At 39.7% G+C, this 14096-nt stretch overlaps 1 protein-coding gene across 3 annotated transcripts in view; it reads left to right on the top strand.

Annotated features, from left to right (window-relative positions):
• The window catches only part of LOC145444637 (uncharacterized), a 40542-nt gene extending 34299 nt beyond the window's left edge, over positions 1–6243 (top strand). For all 3 annotated transcript variants that reach the window (XR_013916739.1, XM_080322665.1, XM_080322657.1), the window contains 2 exons: positions 1383–1512; positions 3401–6243. Coding sequence is in view for 1 of the 3 variants with exons in the window: in XM_080322657.1 (XP_080178783.1) it covers positions 1383–1512; positions 3401–3463 (193 nt within the window). In the remaining 2 variants the exon portion in view is untranslated. The remainder of the gene's footprint in view (positions 1–1382; positions 1513–3400) is intronic.
• The last annotated feature ends 7853 nt before the right edge of the window (positions 6244–14096 follow it).

The following is a 14096-nucleotide window of genomic DNA, read 5'->3' as shown; positions in this document are numbered from 1 at the left end:
GCAGATGTTGAATGCGGTGAAAGCTCCAATCTTTTTCACAAGATTTCTTTGATTATTCAGTTCAGCTGTTCCGAAACCACTGGTACACTTTACTTTTCTGCATGGTTTCATCTTTTCCTATTGCGAAATGCCTTCGTAGTGTATGCCTTTGTCTTACCGGTCAATTAAACGATTAGCTACCAAAATATGCCAAGGCAATCTTGAAAATATACAATATGATAAACAACACTCATAATATTGGCAGCTTGCAGCTATTCCCAGGTGAGCGAACAGCTGCTGGCCTGCTAAATGTTGTGAAAGCCACGCTTCATCGATTACAGATATGGCTCTTTCATTTATTGTATAATATCAGCACGGCAGAGTGATTATAGTCAGTGGTGGCTTTTGGGGTGGGCGAGGAGGGCGGTTGCCCGGGGCCCCCTGGTCGAAGGGGCCCCCTATTTGGATTTTGCGCTTTTTTCAAGGATAATGACGAATAAACATGGAAATCCGTGCACGAAGCAAGAATATGATTCCGTACAGATGTGTCAATCATCATCAAATCACTGCATTTGTTAGAAAAGTCCCGTATCCCGATAATCATCACGTCTCTCCATGCGGTAGACTTACTTAGTTTTGATGTTGTCTATCCTTGACATGGCCGAAGCCAGCACCTGGGCAAACCTTTGTGTTGGTGAAAGATAGATAATAATAACCGATGCAGAAGTTACGGATAGATAGTTATAGGGGGGCCCCCCGGTAAGTCTCGCCCAGCCCCCCCCCCCCCCCCCCGTTCGTAGGGCCACCACTGATTATAGACAATTTTGAATGAGTCTAAATATATGAAATTGTATGGGGGGGTGACTTTCTACGAAAATGGGGGATTTCAAATCGCATTTTACCATACTTCTAATTCGAAATCAGACAAGAGCAATACATTTTTGAAAGGAACTAGTTTCATACTTTAGGATTATGCAATAAAAAAAAAATTGAAAATTTTGTCAGTCCAGCAGTACCTTAGGGCCTTAACTGTATCGTCCACGTGAGATTGTTCCTGACACATGACGGAATTGATGACAAAACATATTCGTTAAAAAAGGATGAAATACGCCAATTATTATGGAGGCATATCACTGTGGTGAAGTAGGAAATATTTACGTTACAACAGCTTTCGGATTGTGGCAATGTACTTTTTGTGTTAAGAGTGCAGGATTCATCCATGCCATCTATGCGACTTATTAAGTTTGTAGGGGAGCGATGTATATAGTTTAGTTCAAATAGTGCCGAAGCACTCACAGGTGACTCGCGGCCTATCCATCTCGCCAGCAGTTGGTACACCTGCAATGCCAAGTGTTTCGATTCGATAACACTTTATACTAAATTCATGTGCTGTTTTCTTGCAGAGGTCACTGTACACGATATTGTTTGTCAAGGAAGCTGAGTAAAAGGAAATATTCTTGCTTGAAGTCTGGAGGGATTAAACCGTCTGTCAGAAAGTGCAAGAAGACGACGAAACACTTAAAACAATGTCAGGTAAATAACAACAGTGCTGCATGTTTATCTCCGATTTCACACAAGTCCGTACCATGCATGAGTCATCAATCAGCTTTTCCCCAAATAGTATTTATATACAGTGTAATCAACTTATTAGTATCAAAATATAGTGACATACAGATGTAACTGATACACCTGCTGTAAGATTTACTATCCAAGTATCTTTGACGACATTTGGGTATAAAACGAGTAATCATTGGTTTAGTAACCAAGAAATGAATGCGAAAGTCAGTGATGCAACGAAATATTTAAATAACATTCGTCAGAACTTTTGTGATTGGAACAACGCCTTCAATTGTCCATGACTGACTTTAATTATTTCTATGGTATCGTAAAGATTACGAAGATAGCATAGGTTACATCATTACCATCATTAACATCGAATTTCAATGCTTACAAACTGATTTCGTGATCACTGACACACATACACACACACACTATATATTTAGTTTTAGTGGCATCTCGCGACCCAAGCCGTATAAGCCGGAAAGAATGCATTCTCAATATTAGTATGCTATGATTTCACGGGCATGTATGAATTAGAGACCGTGCAAACAACAACTACACGCATCGCAGCCTTATGAAACATGTCTGGCGGACGTGATTTCAAATTGGGGTGCATTTTCACTTGCACGTCGCATTTCCGTCCTAGCACGGAAGGTGTTCGCCTCGAAATACCTGTGTCTCGTAGCCTGGCAACTCTACCCTTACGCATTCAAGCTGTCTCCGATTGCGTTTTAAAGAGATACCAATGTCGATAAAACCTTTTCATGAATTCAAATCAACTTGTGTGGCAAAGCTCGGCCAATTTTCACCATGAAGCCATCTCGTATTGTAACGACTTTTGTGCGTGCCCCGCTTATTCATCATAGCACCAACATATTGACCCCGGGTACGTGCAAACTATCCACTGCGAATCGCGAAGAAACTTTTTATTTGCGAGAAACTCAACAAATATTACATACATATTAAAATGTCGCTATGGTGAAGAAATTATTGAATTATATGACGCTCGGAGAAAGAAGAGTTGCCAAGTCGCTGGCACACCGCCGAAAAGTGGATTCTATAGTCCGTTCGAATTCAACTGTAATTTATCGGTTTTAATGTAGTCGGTGTATCCTGGCTTCTCAGTCACCCAAACCGCATAATTAGTAAATAGTGAAAGAAGAGTCGTGCTGTAATTTTACATTAGACAACATTTAGCATTAATCCTATGTAGAGCCCGACCGATACCGATAAAGCCGATATCTAACACCTTCACCGAAAACACCGATATATTCAGCCGATATTCCGATAAGGTGGAATCTACCTCACAAGGCGCATTTTAAAAATTTGAGAGCATTTATTTCAACAGCGTTTTAGCCATTGTCATACTTGAACAGGAAATAAACTAGCATGTCTGCATCTGGGCACCTTGGAAATGTAAGCTATATGAAACATAGCAATATTCCAAGTCTGGCGGTGAAGGATTTTAGTTTTCTGACTTCTACCATCATGCTGTGACGTCACGAAAACTGCCGATATTTTTTCACCTCCAATGGCCGATACCGATAATTATTTCAAAGTATAATATCGATTCGACATTATCGACGAACCGTTAATCGGTCGCGCTCTAATCATCCTGGCGCCGTGCATAGAAATAAAACTACTTGACCAGGAAACATAACGATATAAAAACTGCTTAAGTCCTCCGCAAGAGTGAATTTAATTCTCTACTACTTACCTCTGAATGTTAGGCGGGTAAATACATGTGGAGAGCGATCATGGGCGATGAGTCAAGAACGTTTGAGAAACACAATATACTATTTACCCAACGCGACTATTGTCTCTAAGTAAAAGTACATCTGCCAATGATTTTATTTTTCAGAACTATTGCCATTGGAGGAATCCTGTTGGTACTATTACTCAAGCACACAGGAAAAAGAAATAAAGTTTTGAACATTGATCAACGTGTTTGTTTGTGCTTTGAGGTATTCATGGTGTTTTTCGACTAAAATGGTCATTTTAACCAGGCAGATTGTTTTTATTTTAATTCCGTATATGCCAACTTGTAGTAAACTTCTACACTTCTAGGCACTGCATTTGGGTTACGTCATACTTTCCATTTGACCAAACGCAACTTTACGGCCATTTTTGACCGGCTTGCCGAGCGCCAAATTCGATAAAACGGATATCAATGGAAAGCTGCTGCTGCACTGATTAGGAAAAGATAAATTATATCCTGTTCAGACATGGGGTGATTACTTCATGAATGTAATCGATTGCGATTACGATTACTTCTAAATCACGCGATTACGATTACGATTACGATTACAGCAAAATCGGGAAGTAGTCGATTACGATTACGATTACATTGGAAAAGTAATCACGATTACTCACGATTACATTTATTTTGCATCGTAGTAGTTATATTGGAAGACAATACATGGATTGCGCTGGAAAGGCCCAATGATATAACTACTGTCTTTAAAAAAGATGGAACATTACCTTGTTACGTCATAATGTACCTTTCGCCTATTTTATAGAGGACGGTTTATCACACCCAATGAGTTGCATTCTTGCCAGGTCCATAACTGCCTCACCCCCAATTCCTCGGAATTTCTCTTTGAGCTTTGCGATTTAAATGTCTCTAGATAGCTTGATTTCGAAATGCATACGTCTCCCCCTCAAGAAATAAAGCATGCATAATTCATAATAATAGGCATTTAGGTGTCAGTCATGCAGTACGACTCCTCGACACATCAAAAGACATATGCAGTTTCGGCCAACATGAGACTCCACGAATGAGTGTGCTATTAAAAAAGACATTGGCCAAAACTTAGGGTATGTGTTCACTGTTAATAGCCGCGCTGGGTGGGCGTGACCAACAGTCCATTCCTTCCAATCTGAGCCCACGATGCAAATGCCACCCGGGCACCCACCCAGAGCATTAGACATGACAATTTGTGTGTGCGTCTCACGGAAGTTTTTCTTTCAGTCTCCTGTTTGGGCCACTACAATCGATATCTTTTGGCTATATAACAGACCGGAGGTCACGAATTAACAACATACAATAAAGTAATTATTGCATGATACCAGATGTTATAATTATGAATTACGCCCCCCCCCCCCCCCCGCTCTTCAGGTAAATCTGACCATCGGGCGATGAGATAGGATTAAAATGCAATATAATGCAATTACCAATATTATTGACGAAATTAAATCTTCAAGTTCCGAATTGACTACCCTATGGGGGCCCAAGACCAAAGTTTGGTCGGGGGACGCTTTTGCTGTTTTGATCCTGATTCTAGCTACAACCCGCGCTAATGACTATGGCGGCAAGTCCAAATGTTCAGTAAAGAATTGTGAAATAGCGATTGGCGCCCGTTTTGAGTAGACTAATATGAGAATAACAGAAAGTGAACATAATATTCTGCCTTCAACTTAATGCAGATAATGTAATGCAAGCTGTCATTACGAGAAACGGCAAAACGACGGCCAGTTAAGATATATATCAGGAGCTGTTGATTTTAATGCTTCGTTGTGGAAACCGTAATGTTTTATTTGACAAGTACAAAATTTTAAACCTTTGTCTGCTGTACGTTCGTACCATATAGGCCTACTGCACGCCAAGCAGCAACGGTGAAACTGCATTTAACTCTAGAATTAGAACTATACATTCTATAATTTAACTAAGCATAACCAAACATCAATATAAAAGTTGCTATTTTAACTTAGGCAGAGAGGTGATTATGATTAATTATCCTGATGCGAGGTAGTGGCGTCTGAAATGTATTGATAAACCGATATACAGCACGGTGGGCTTTCTTACAATAACACCAATTACTATGTGTGGACACTTCCTATACGCAAAGACGAGCAAAGCTAATAGGCTACCTCTGACGTAATAATGAGCAGTGGCATTTGAAAATCAGAAGTTTGTGCTCTCAATAACTGGTATAATATCTCTTCCTTGTTCACGAGTGTTCAGTTTATGTCACAAGCCTTGTACAAATAAAAAGTAATCGTTCTTTCACAAAGAAATCGATTAAATATGGGAAGTAGTCGATTACGATTACGATTACTTCGGGATTTTTTCGACTGTAATCGATTGCGATTACGATTACTTGACAATGCTGTAATCGTCGTAATCGATTACGATTACTAATCGCGATTACCCCATGTCTGATCCTGTTCATGGTCTTTGAACCCCCCAAAATCAGCATAGAAATTTGCATTGTGATCGAGTTGGGGATTGTGACGATTACCAAGCATATGCGTCGTCGATTGGTCAACATTTGAGTGAACAGCTCGCCTGTGCACAACGGTATAATGACAATATGTTCACTGTAATTGCACGAGGAAGATCTTTGTTTCATTTAAAAGTGTTGGAGTCAACCATTATTCAATTGACCAAACCTATTTTATGTAGACAAAAAGATTTCCTCTATAAGTTACAAATTTCTCATTAGTTTATTTTGTTTCGTGTTTGTACTGTAACTGTTTATTTACAAATTGCATATGCTGCTACTATAGTACCGTATACGTCAAAGTTTGTTATTGTTGCCATTGTTACAATGCGAATCTCATGGTATGTGATTTGATGGTTGCGTCATACTTCAACTTTTTGGTTCTGCTTTCAAATCTGTTTAAATCCCTTTAGTGTGCCTTTAACTCCTGAAAAGAGGCACCCGAAAAGTTTTGGAGTTTATTAAATATTCTGCTACAATGGATGTTGTATTGAAAGCTATATTCAAGTTCTATACCACGAACCAGCTATTTATATATTAAACTCGAAAAATGAAGTCGAATTGAAACGCAGCAAGCAGGAAGAAAATTTACAGATCAATTGAATCTCGAACAGTGGTTCTCAAACTTGCTTCGTCACGCCCCCCTTTATGATAGTAAAATGTTTGTGCCCCATTTATCTCCATATCATAAAACGCAACTAGAATGCTGGCAATCTCAACGGATAATTTGATGGCATGGAAGGTTATGAGTGTTGATTAGAGAATTCTCAAATATGAAATTTTAACTATACACAGTGCAATAAGCACGAACTGGAGGCAAAGTGCGTGGAGCACGAAAATCACAGTTGAGGGCAGTTTCGCGCCCCCTTCAGACGCTTTCACGCCCCCCGTTTGAGAATCACTGTCCTAAAAGAATACTTTTTCTCTCAGAATTCCGGAGTCAATTCGTGAAATAAATTTTCCTGTCGACAACCACCAACTTATACTAATTGAATAACGTGTCCAGGGCCTCACAAATTTCATTCTACGACAGCATGCTACCGTACGACCGCAGGTTGCCGACCCCTGGTCCACACTCTGCAGTTATTCGGTAATAATACTGGTTATTCTTTCACCAGTCGCGCCTGGTGCGGTGCTTAGTTTATTTTACTGTATTTGTCCTGCATACAAAAATTTGACGCCCCGCCACAACAACAACAGTTGTTTTACAGTAGCCTATCTTACGGCAACTAAATTTTAACCCGTTTACTCTGAAAAATACAGACGAAGAATAGCTAATCAATTCAATTTGGAATATGGGATGTGTTGAATATTTAACATGAACCCACCATTTTGCGACCGCAATCATATACTCTTCGCTTTTCTCACGCTCCTGTCATCTGCAAGTACACGTTGGGGGAGACCATTCCGAAAGATTGGCACATCCGGCACACGGTGATCTGGAGTACAGAGAGAATTTAAGAGCTAGTTAAAATAATATCCGATTACCAACTGTGCTAAAGTCATAATGGATAGAAAGCTCGCTGCAAAATCGAGCACATGACGTCATGATTCCAAACGCAGAGTAAACGTAATGACGTCACAGTTCACCGCAATCTCCAAAACTTGATCGAAACTAGCATTGGCAAGGGTATAAGTGAGTTATTTTGTACATGATGTAAATTATAATGGTTGACATGCCGAAAACGAACCCGAAGCAATCGCTTGGGTGATATCGATTGTTGCATAATCCGAGAATTATCAACGAAGAACTCAAATAACGCCGCTTTTACTATAGTCGGAATTGAGTCAAATTTGTTTTGCATTGTCTTTGAAGACAACTCAACAATTTCATGGGGTTGACAGAAATATTTGAATTTTTTTTCAATGTTACTAATAAATTAATATTCTTAATTGGATCTGTGGACTCCTTATACTTGTTAGAATTGAACCAAATTTAGTGAGCAGCGTTTTTAGGGTAACCTGACTATTTAATCGCTGAATGGTTGTAATCAGAGAGAAAAATTATTTTTGAACAGCCCTACTGTACATTCTTATGGTCCAAGCATATCTTACAGCAACCGAGATGAGTGGGCTAAAAATCAATACTTGCAAAAAGATGTTGGAATTTGAGATCACGGGCGTCGGAAGATCAACGCGCAGAAAAATAAAACTGGCAGATGGATAGATGGAAAAATATTATCCTTATAATCGTACTCAGATTACAGTCGAATTAATCGCGGAAACATCAACACAAACAATAACACATTGAATAATTATTGAATTCGGCCTCTCAGAAATGTTGGGCTGAGAAGGTGGCTAACGCTACTACACGATATCGAGCTGAATATTTGTTGGGGCTTACTCACGATTAGCGTCGTTACGCCTGACTCCATGTAAAGCGCAGCTCACATATAGGCGTTGGCAGCTTGTAAAATGCCACGCGTCAAAGCTGTCAACTCGCTATAGGTTGTAACTTGTCGCTTGACCGTGCTTTACCACCGTCAATAGAAAACAGCTCGTCAGGAACAAAACTCTCAATTTATCCTTTACGTCATGTTTATATTAGATTTTACTGTACTCTATCGATATTGCGATATTGCGTAGCCTAGTTAGTCGCGTCTGGTCTGACAGTGCACAGTGCGCATAATGCACATTGGTTACGCCATGGAGCAGGGACTGGCAACATACGGCTGGTGAAAGGATTTTGACAGGCATGCAGAGAGTTTCTACTCTGAAAGTAAAATTCCATTCCGTAAGCATGGACAAATTTTATGCGTCACAGAATGAATCCAAGTTTGTCAACCTGAGAAAGATGGACATGAAACTATTTGCTCTGTTCCGGTCTACATATTGTATACATATATTTTCGACCATGGTCATTAACGAGACAAGGCTGCGGTCCAATATAACTGATGTTCATGTTCACTGTGCAGTCTTTACTAAGGTTTTCTACATACGACATGCAGCCAGAGCTCAAAGAACATGTTGACAACTCATGTCTGAGACTTCAACAGCTAGGCCTACTGTTAATAAATTCATTAAATACTGTTTTTGGTCTCTATGCTTTAAACTTAAAGCTTACATTAAATAAGATTTATTCCTTGTATATGTGGATTACTGCGGAGCATGGACCTAGCCGAATTGGATATCCTGCCGGATTTTTTCAATTTCGGCCGGATCGGAGCCGGATCAGTACTTTTTCTGATACGGCCAGAGCCGGACCAGTACTTTTTGCTGCAACCAAAATCTTTAACAATAAGCATGACTTTTGTAACTTACTAACTACCAACCACATGTCACTTACCGCCAAGCCAGTGTGAAAATAAACGTGCCATATTTAGAAATTCACGGAACCACAGTATTGTACCGAATTTATGCACAGTCATCACAACTGTGATCTTCTAACAAGGCATTTACCCTCAATATTCTAGTCTTGTTGTGCAGTAAAATGACTTGCGTTATTGAAGAAAGCAAATAAAGCTCCTTATGCAGGAGAGAAACCGAAACTCGAGGATATAAAGAACAATGAAAATGGAATACTGAACAATTTTACCTTGCTCAGTCGCTCCTGTGAAGGTAACTAATCTGGATTCTGAGTTTTGTTTTGTGTCACTGTGTCAGCATTGTGGTGGCGCATTCGAACTTGAGAAGTTCAGTGGCACATCACATTCATGCACCCATATTAAAGATAGATAAATTGCATCCAAAAAGAGATCATAATGGCAATGTTGCATGTCATGCTTTGTGAGAAGCAAAAAGATCTGCTAAGCAGCAAAGTAATGCCAAGGTCCAATTACTTAGAATGAAGTTGAGAAAGCCAAATCACATATTGTGGAGGATTTTATACCATCATGCCTCCTAGATAATGCTTTTGGAAGGGGAGTGCTGCTGTAGAGAAGAAAAGAAATTCCAGCAAGTTGGAATAGGCTATCGACGAATATGGAATGATTGCATATTTGTGTTCACTACAGAGATTTGGACTGATATCACTGACTTAACTGAAAGAACCATCATACACCGGCTTTCTGGTCACCTTGTATAAAGATGTACACAAATCTCTCAAGATATGGAAAATGAAGATCCAATAGCTACCAAAAAAAAAAGAACTGAAAATCTGGTCATTTCAGTCAGTCAAAAGATTATTTCGCTTCTTACACTGATCGACATTGACTTTTCCTCCGATAGCATTATCTAATGTGCTTCATTTTCCCATAACCGTCCCGCCGACCGGAGAAATTGCCCGCCCGCCCCTGCCATAGAGACATAGAATCCACACTTGCACACACACAAAGGCCGCAGAATATGTTGTTTTGTGTAGACATATCTGATTCAAAGCTCCCTCAGGCCTGGTGCACAATATCCTACTAGTCGAGCACCATAAAACCCCTTATACATACATAAATACAGGTGCAAGCCTTGATCCGAGTTAAATATAGACATACTAAAATACTATAGATATCTTACCGGTTAAAGTCACGGATATGCCACTGAATAGGCTAACATGATTGGTTGCGTCAATAACTCTTTTTACATAAGACGCTGTGTTTATATTCTCCAGTCTGTTATCGCGTTCGCAAATTAGTCACGTACATTTATCGATCCCGTGGGTTTGGCTGTAGTTTAGGGTAGCGAATTTTGGATACAGCAGTACTCAGGTCTGTTTTGCCATCTGGTACTTGGATTAGCCACTATTTGAAGAGTTTTTCAGGCCAACCTAAGTAGTTGGTAAAATTTAGATTTTGAAAAGTAAAAAACGGTTTAAGGTAATAAGTTTGCAAAAAAATTATAATAGGAATTGTCAGTATCACTGTGTAAAAGAGCCTCCGCATCATGGTAACGGAGTTAATGTTCGTAGATTGCTCGTATTTGTAGCGTCATCTGTGATTTTGCAGGCGTCGAGATCACCACCCCAGAAATTGATCGATCGCCTTATTTCAATAATCAAATGATATGTCTAATCTGATCAGTGTTACTTTAGAGCTGTAGTAATGACTCAATGTTACCACCGAAGTGCTAGTTCGAACGTATCCTATTCAGGATTGCATTTAAAACAAACTGTGTTTTAAAACACTTTGTTTTAAACATGTATTAAATATGTTTTAAACAGTGTTTTAAACAAAGGTCTTTTCAATTTTTATTTTTTATTTTCCAGGTTGTAAAATTTTGCCATAATTGTGTAAATACTTTCAAAAAAACATGTTGTATGACCCTACGGACAATTACCACTCGATATAGCCGATGTTTATTGATATGGGATGGTCGGAACCCTCAAAATAGTCGTTTCAACATTAATAGTACAATCGTCAGAGGAGCTATATTTAACCTACATTTTCGATTGTAAATGTCAATTCATTTTGACGTCACAATCGAATATTAGGAACGTCATGGCTTATAAGAAAAAATAAAACAATAAAAAACATGTTTGGAATTGGGCCTTGATTTATACATGTTTGTTTCAAATTGATTTTTGTTTTGAATGCAACACTAATTCTATCACACCGACTTGAATATTGCATCGGCTTTTCTATTTTTAACATTCGTTTTCGCCAAGAAACAGCCTCAGCTCTGGTTTCTTTCCCGGTAATAATTCCAGGGCGAAGTACGTGCGCAATTTCCCTTTTTCCCCTCCTGCAAATGTCAATTAGACAAACCCGCATTAAAGAGAAATTGACGTGGTGTCGTCGGAAAAATTACTTTTTTTTGCAGAATTGCAATCACCTCAACCAGTCGACTCTGTCAGTTAGTTTAGATATATGATTCACTCATAGCCTACCATGCAGTGATTGTAAATCCTATGCTTCAAAAATATGGCAGAAGACAGACCTAACGACATTGCTAGAAGCAATATATCGACAGATCGCTGTCTCGAGTCAAACCACTGACGAGTACTATGTCGTATATCAGTAATTGCATGAATCAGTTCCACCTCATATAGCCTGATAGATAAATTAATACCACAAATGACGTATTGTTAGTGACGTAATTGGTTTATTTTCAATTTCGCTGCGATATGCCGCCATCGTTATGTATTTCAGTCCCGTACGTTTATGTTTCGAATCCATAGCCATCGACTTATAAGCTTTAGACTCGGTACCTAATCTGTACGAAATCTGTAACGATTGAACATGAATTCGGGAGTGTGAAATGAAGTTTAGTCGCGCTGAAAATCAAAACGCAAAACTTTGATATTTGATTGAATTTTAAACCGTACTGACGAGCTATAGAATTTATACACATGTACAAACCGATGCTCCAATCTGACTAGCAATTGAGCTTAGGTCGACCAGACATCCTATGATGTAATATTAACTGGTAACATCAACTGTGTCATGGCCTTGAGCAGAGGTCTCGAGCTCAAATATGCTCGCAGGCCAATTTCCTGGTTTTTGATGGCTTCGCGGGCCGCAGCACCAATAACAGGGGTATATAATAGGGTTACCATACGCCTCTTTTTAGGAGGATTTGTCCTCTTTTTTGACTTATTTGAAAGTGTCCTCGGAGGACGCCCTTTTGTCCTCCTTTTTGAGATTTTGTCCTATTTTTTGAGAATGTAGGTCATATTTATAGCAAAATGAGACTGATATGCCTTAAATCAGCACCGAACGACGCTCTGGCGGGTATTTCGGGAGCTGGGCGGAGAGTTGACCTTTTCTTTTAGTCAACCACCTGTCGATATTTCGGGCGCTGAGCGAGAAAGTTGGGAAAGTGGGAAAAATTTACCGTTTTCTGAGAATTCTTCTCCGGTTTTGCAAGTCTGAAAATTCTGAAAAAGTGTCCTATTTTCAGATTTTCAAAATTTGGTAACCCGAGTATATAATGTATTTCCAAGAAGGCATTATTAGACGGGACCTTGCAGACTGGCATTCCACAAACACCGTGGAAATGTGATTTACTATTGTGAATTCACGCCTGACACGAAAAAAATCACATTTTCAAAATTTTGAATAAATTTATGTTGTACTTGGCATAGTTTGTAACAAAAAAATAATTGTAGACACCTTGCTAGTGTACAAATGCATCGTGACGTGCATGCATCGGAGTTAGATTTGCCTTCTATTATCGGAACTGATCAATAATTACTTCAATATAATGATAAATGTACCATAGTAATAAAACAGTCCAATCGCCGAGGAATCCATTATTGTTACAGCGATGAAGCGTACCAATACCTCACTCGCCATCTTTAATTGCCGATAATAACTTGGATAAACAAACCCAAGATGGCATAGGATGTAAGTCAAGGAGGCAGCAGAATAGCAACGATTGCAATTGTCTTTTCGACCTGCTTAGATAGCTAAATACGCTACGCAACGCAAGCTACGACCTTTTGATATAATATTTTTCCCCATAGCCATAGGCGCCGAGTTACGGGTGGCGGGGTGGCGCAGCCACCCCATGACCCATTTATGGGGTGGCGGCCACCCCATACAATAGGATAAAACGCCCGCCGTCTGCGATTTCAAATCATCAGCGCTGTCAATTAGCGAGTCCGTGAAAGCGCGTAAATGTCAACTATTTATCATTCACCGATACGCGTGCGAATAATTGAATACGCAGCTTCGTTGGCGACGACGAACTAGTGCTTAAAACGCACCGATAAATTGTAATCCGTGGTAATAATCAGACAATCGGTGCAACCTCGTTTACGACGTCGATTTCGACACGCTTGCGCTGAGAAACACCATCTCCTCTCGACCAGACGAGCAAATTCACGTTCTCCTTCTCCTAATTAAATTGTATTTGCGCCCATATTCGTTTACAAAATAATTCTTGAGTTAGTTCCGTGATAGTCTCTTCAATCGGAGGCTTGGAGCGCGAAATATAGGACAGTGTGCTTGTGTATGCCTGCGAATTGAATGTCATTCCTGCGCACAGTGCGCATATTCATTACTCTAACAAGGCTTTGCCAACTTTTATCGGAAAACGCAACAATGCAGCTCAAACGTCGTTATAATGTACAAACAATTGTCGCGATGTCATACTTGGAACACCATTGTGCTGTAGGCAAGTCGGGGAATTATTGATTAGATGCGCGCTTTCTCGTTTGCTATCATCCAGGCTACCAATTCTTGTCTGCTTTATGCCCTCGTATTCCCTCGGTGTCACTTGTCAGCTTGTCAGTGCTTGATTTGTTATTAATACTGCGCATTGTGCAGTGCACGGCGTTGAATTACGTTGTCAAAATTGATGCAACACGAGATTCTCGGTGACGCAAATTCTGAATTCATTCGATTAGTTTCAACGGAAACCTTCTATGTTCCAATAAACTTTATTTGTGAACGGACTATATCGAGCGCAGTCATATCGCGGCTCGAATTTCACAGCTTTGGGAAATGTATTTCTAATGATAAG

The sequence above is a fragment of the Botryllus schlosseri genome, chromosome 1, assembly GCF_051294905.1.
Source record: "Botryllus schlosseri isolate E-star chromosome 1, Bs_hap1, whole genome shotgun sequence".
Lineage (NCBI taxonomy): Eukaryota > Metazoa > Chordata > Ascidiacea > Stolidobranchia > Styelidae > Botryllus > Botryllus schlosseri.
This window is presented reverse-complemented; position numbering and strand designations above follow the sequence as displayed.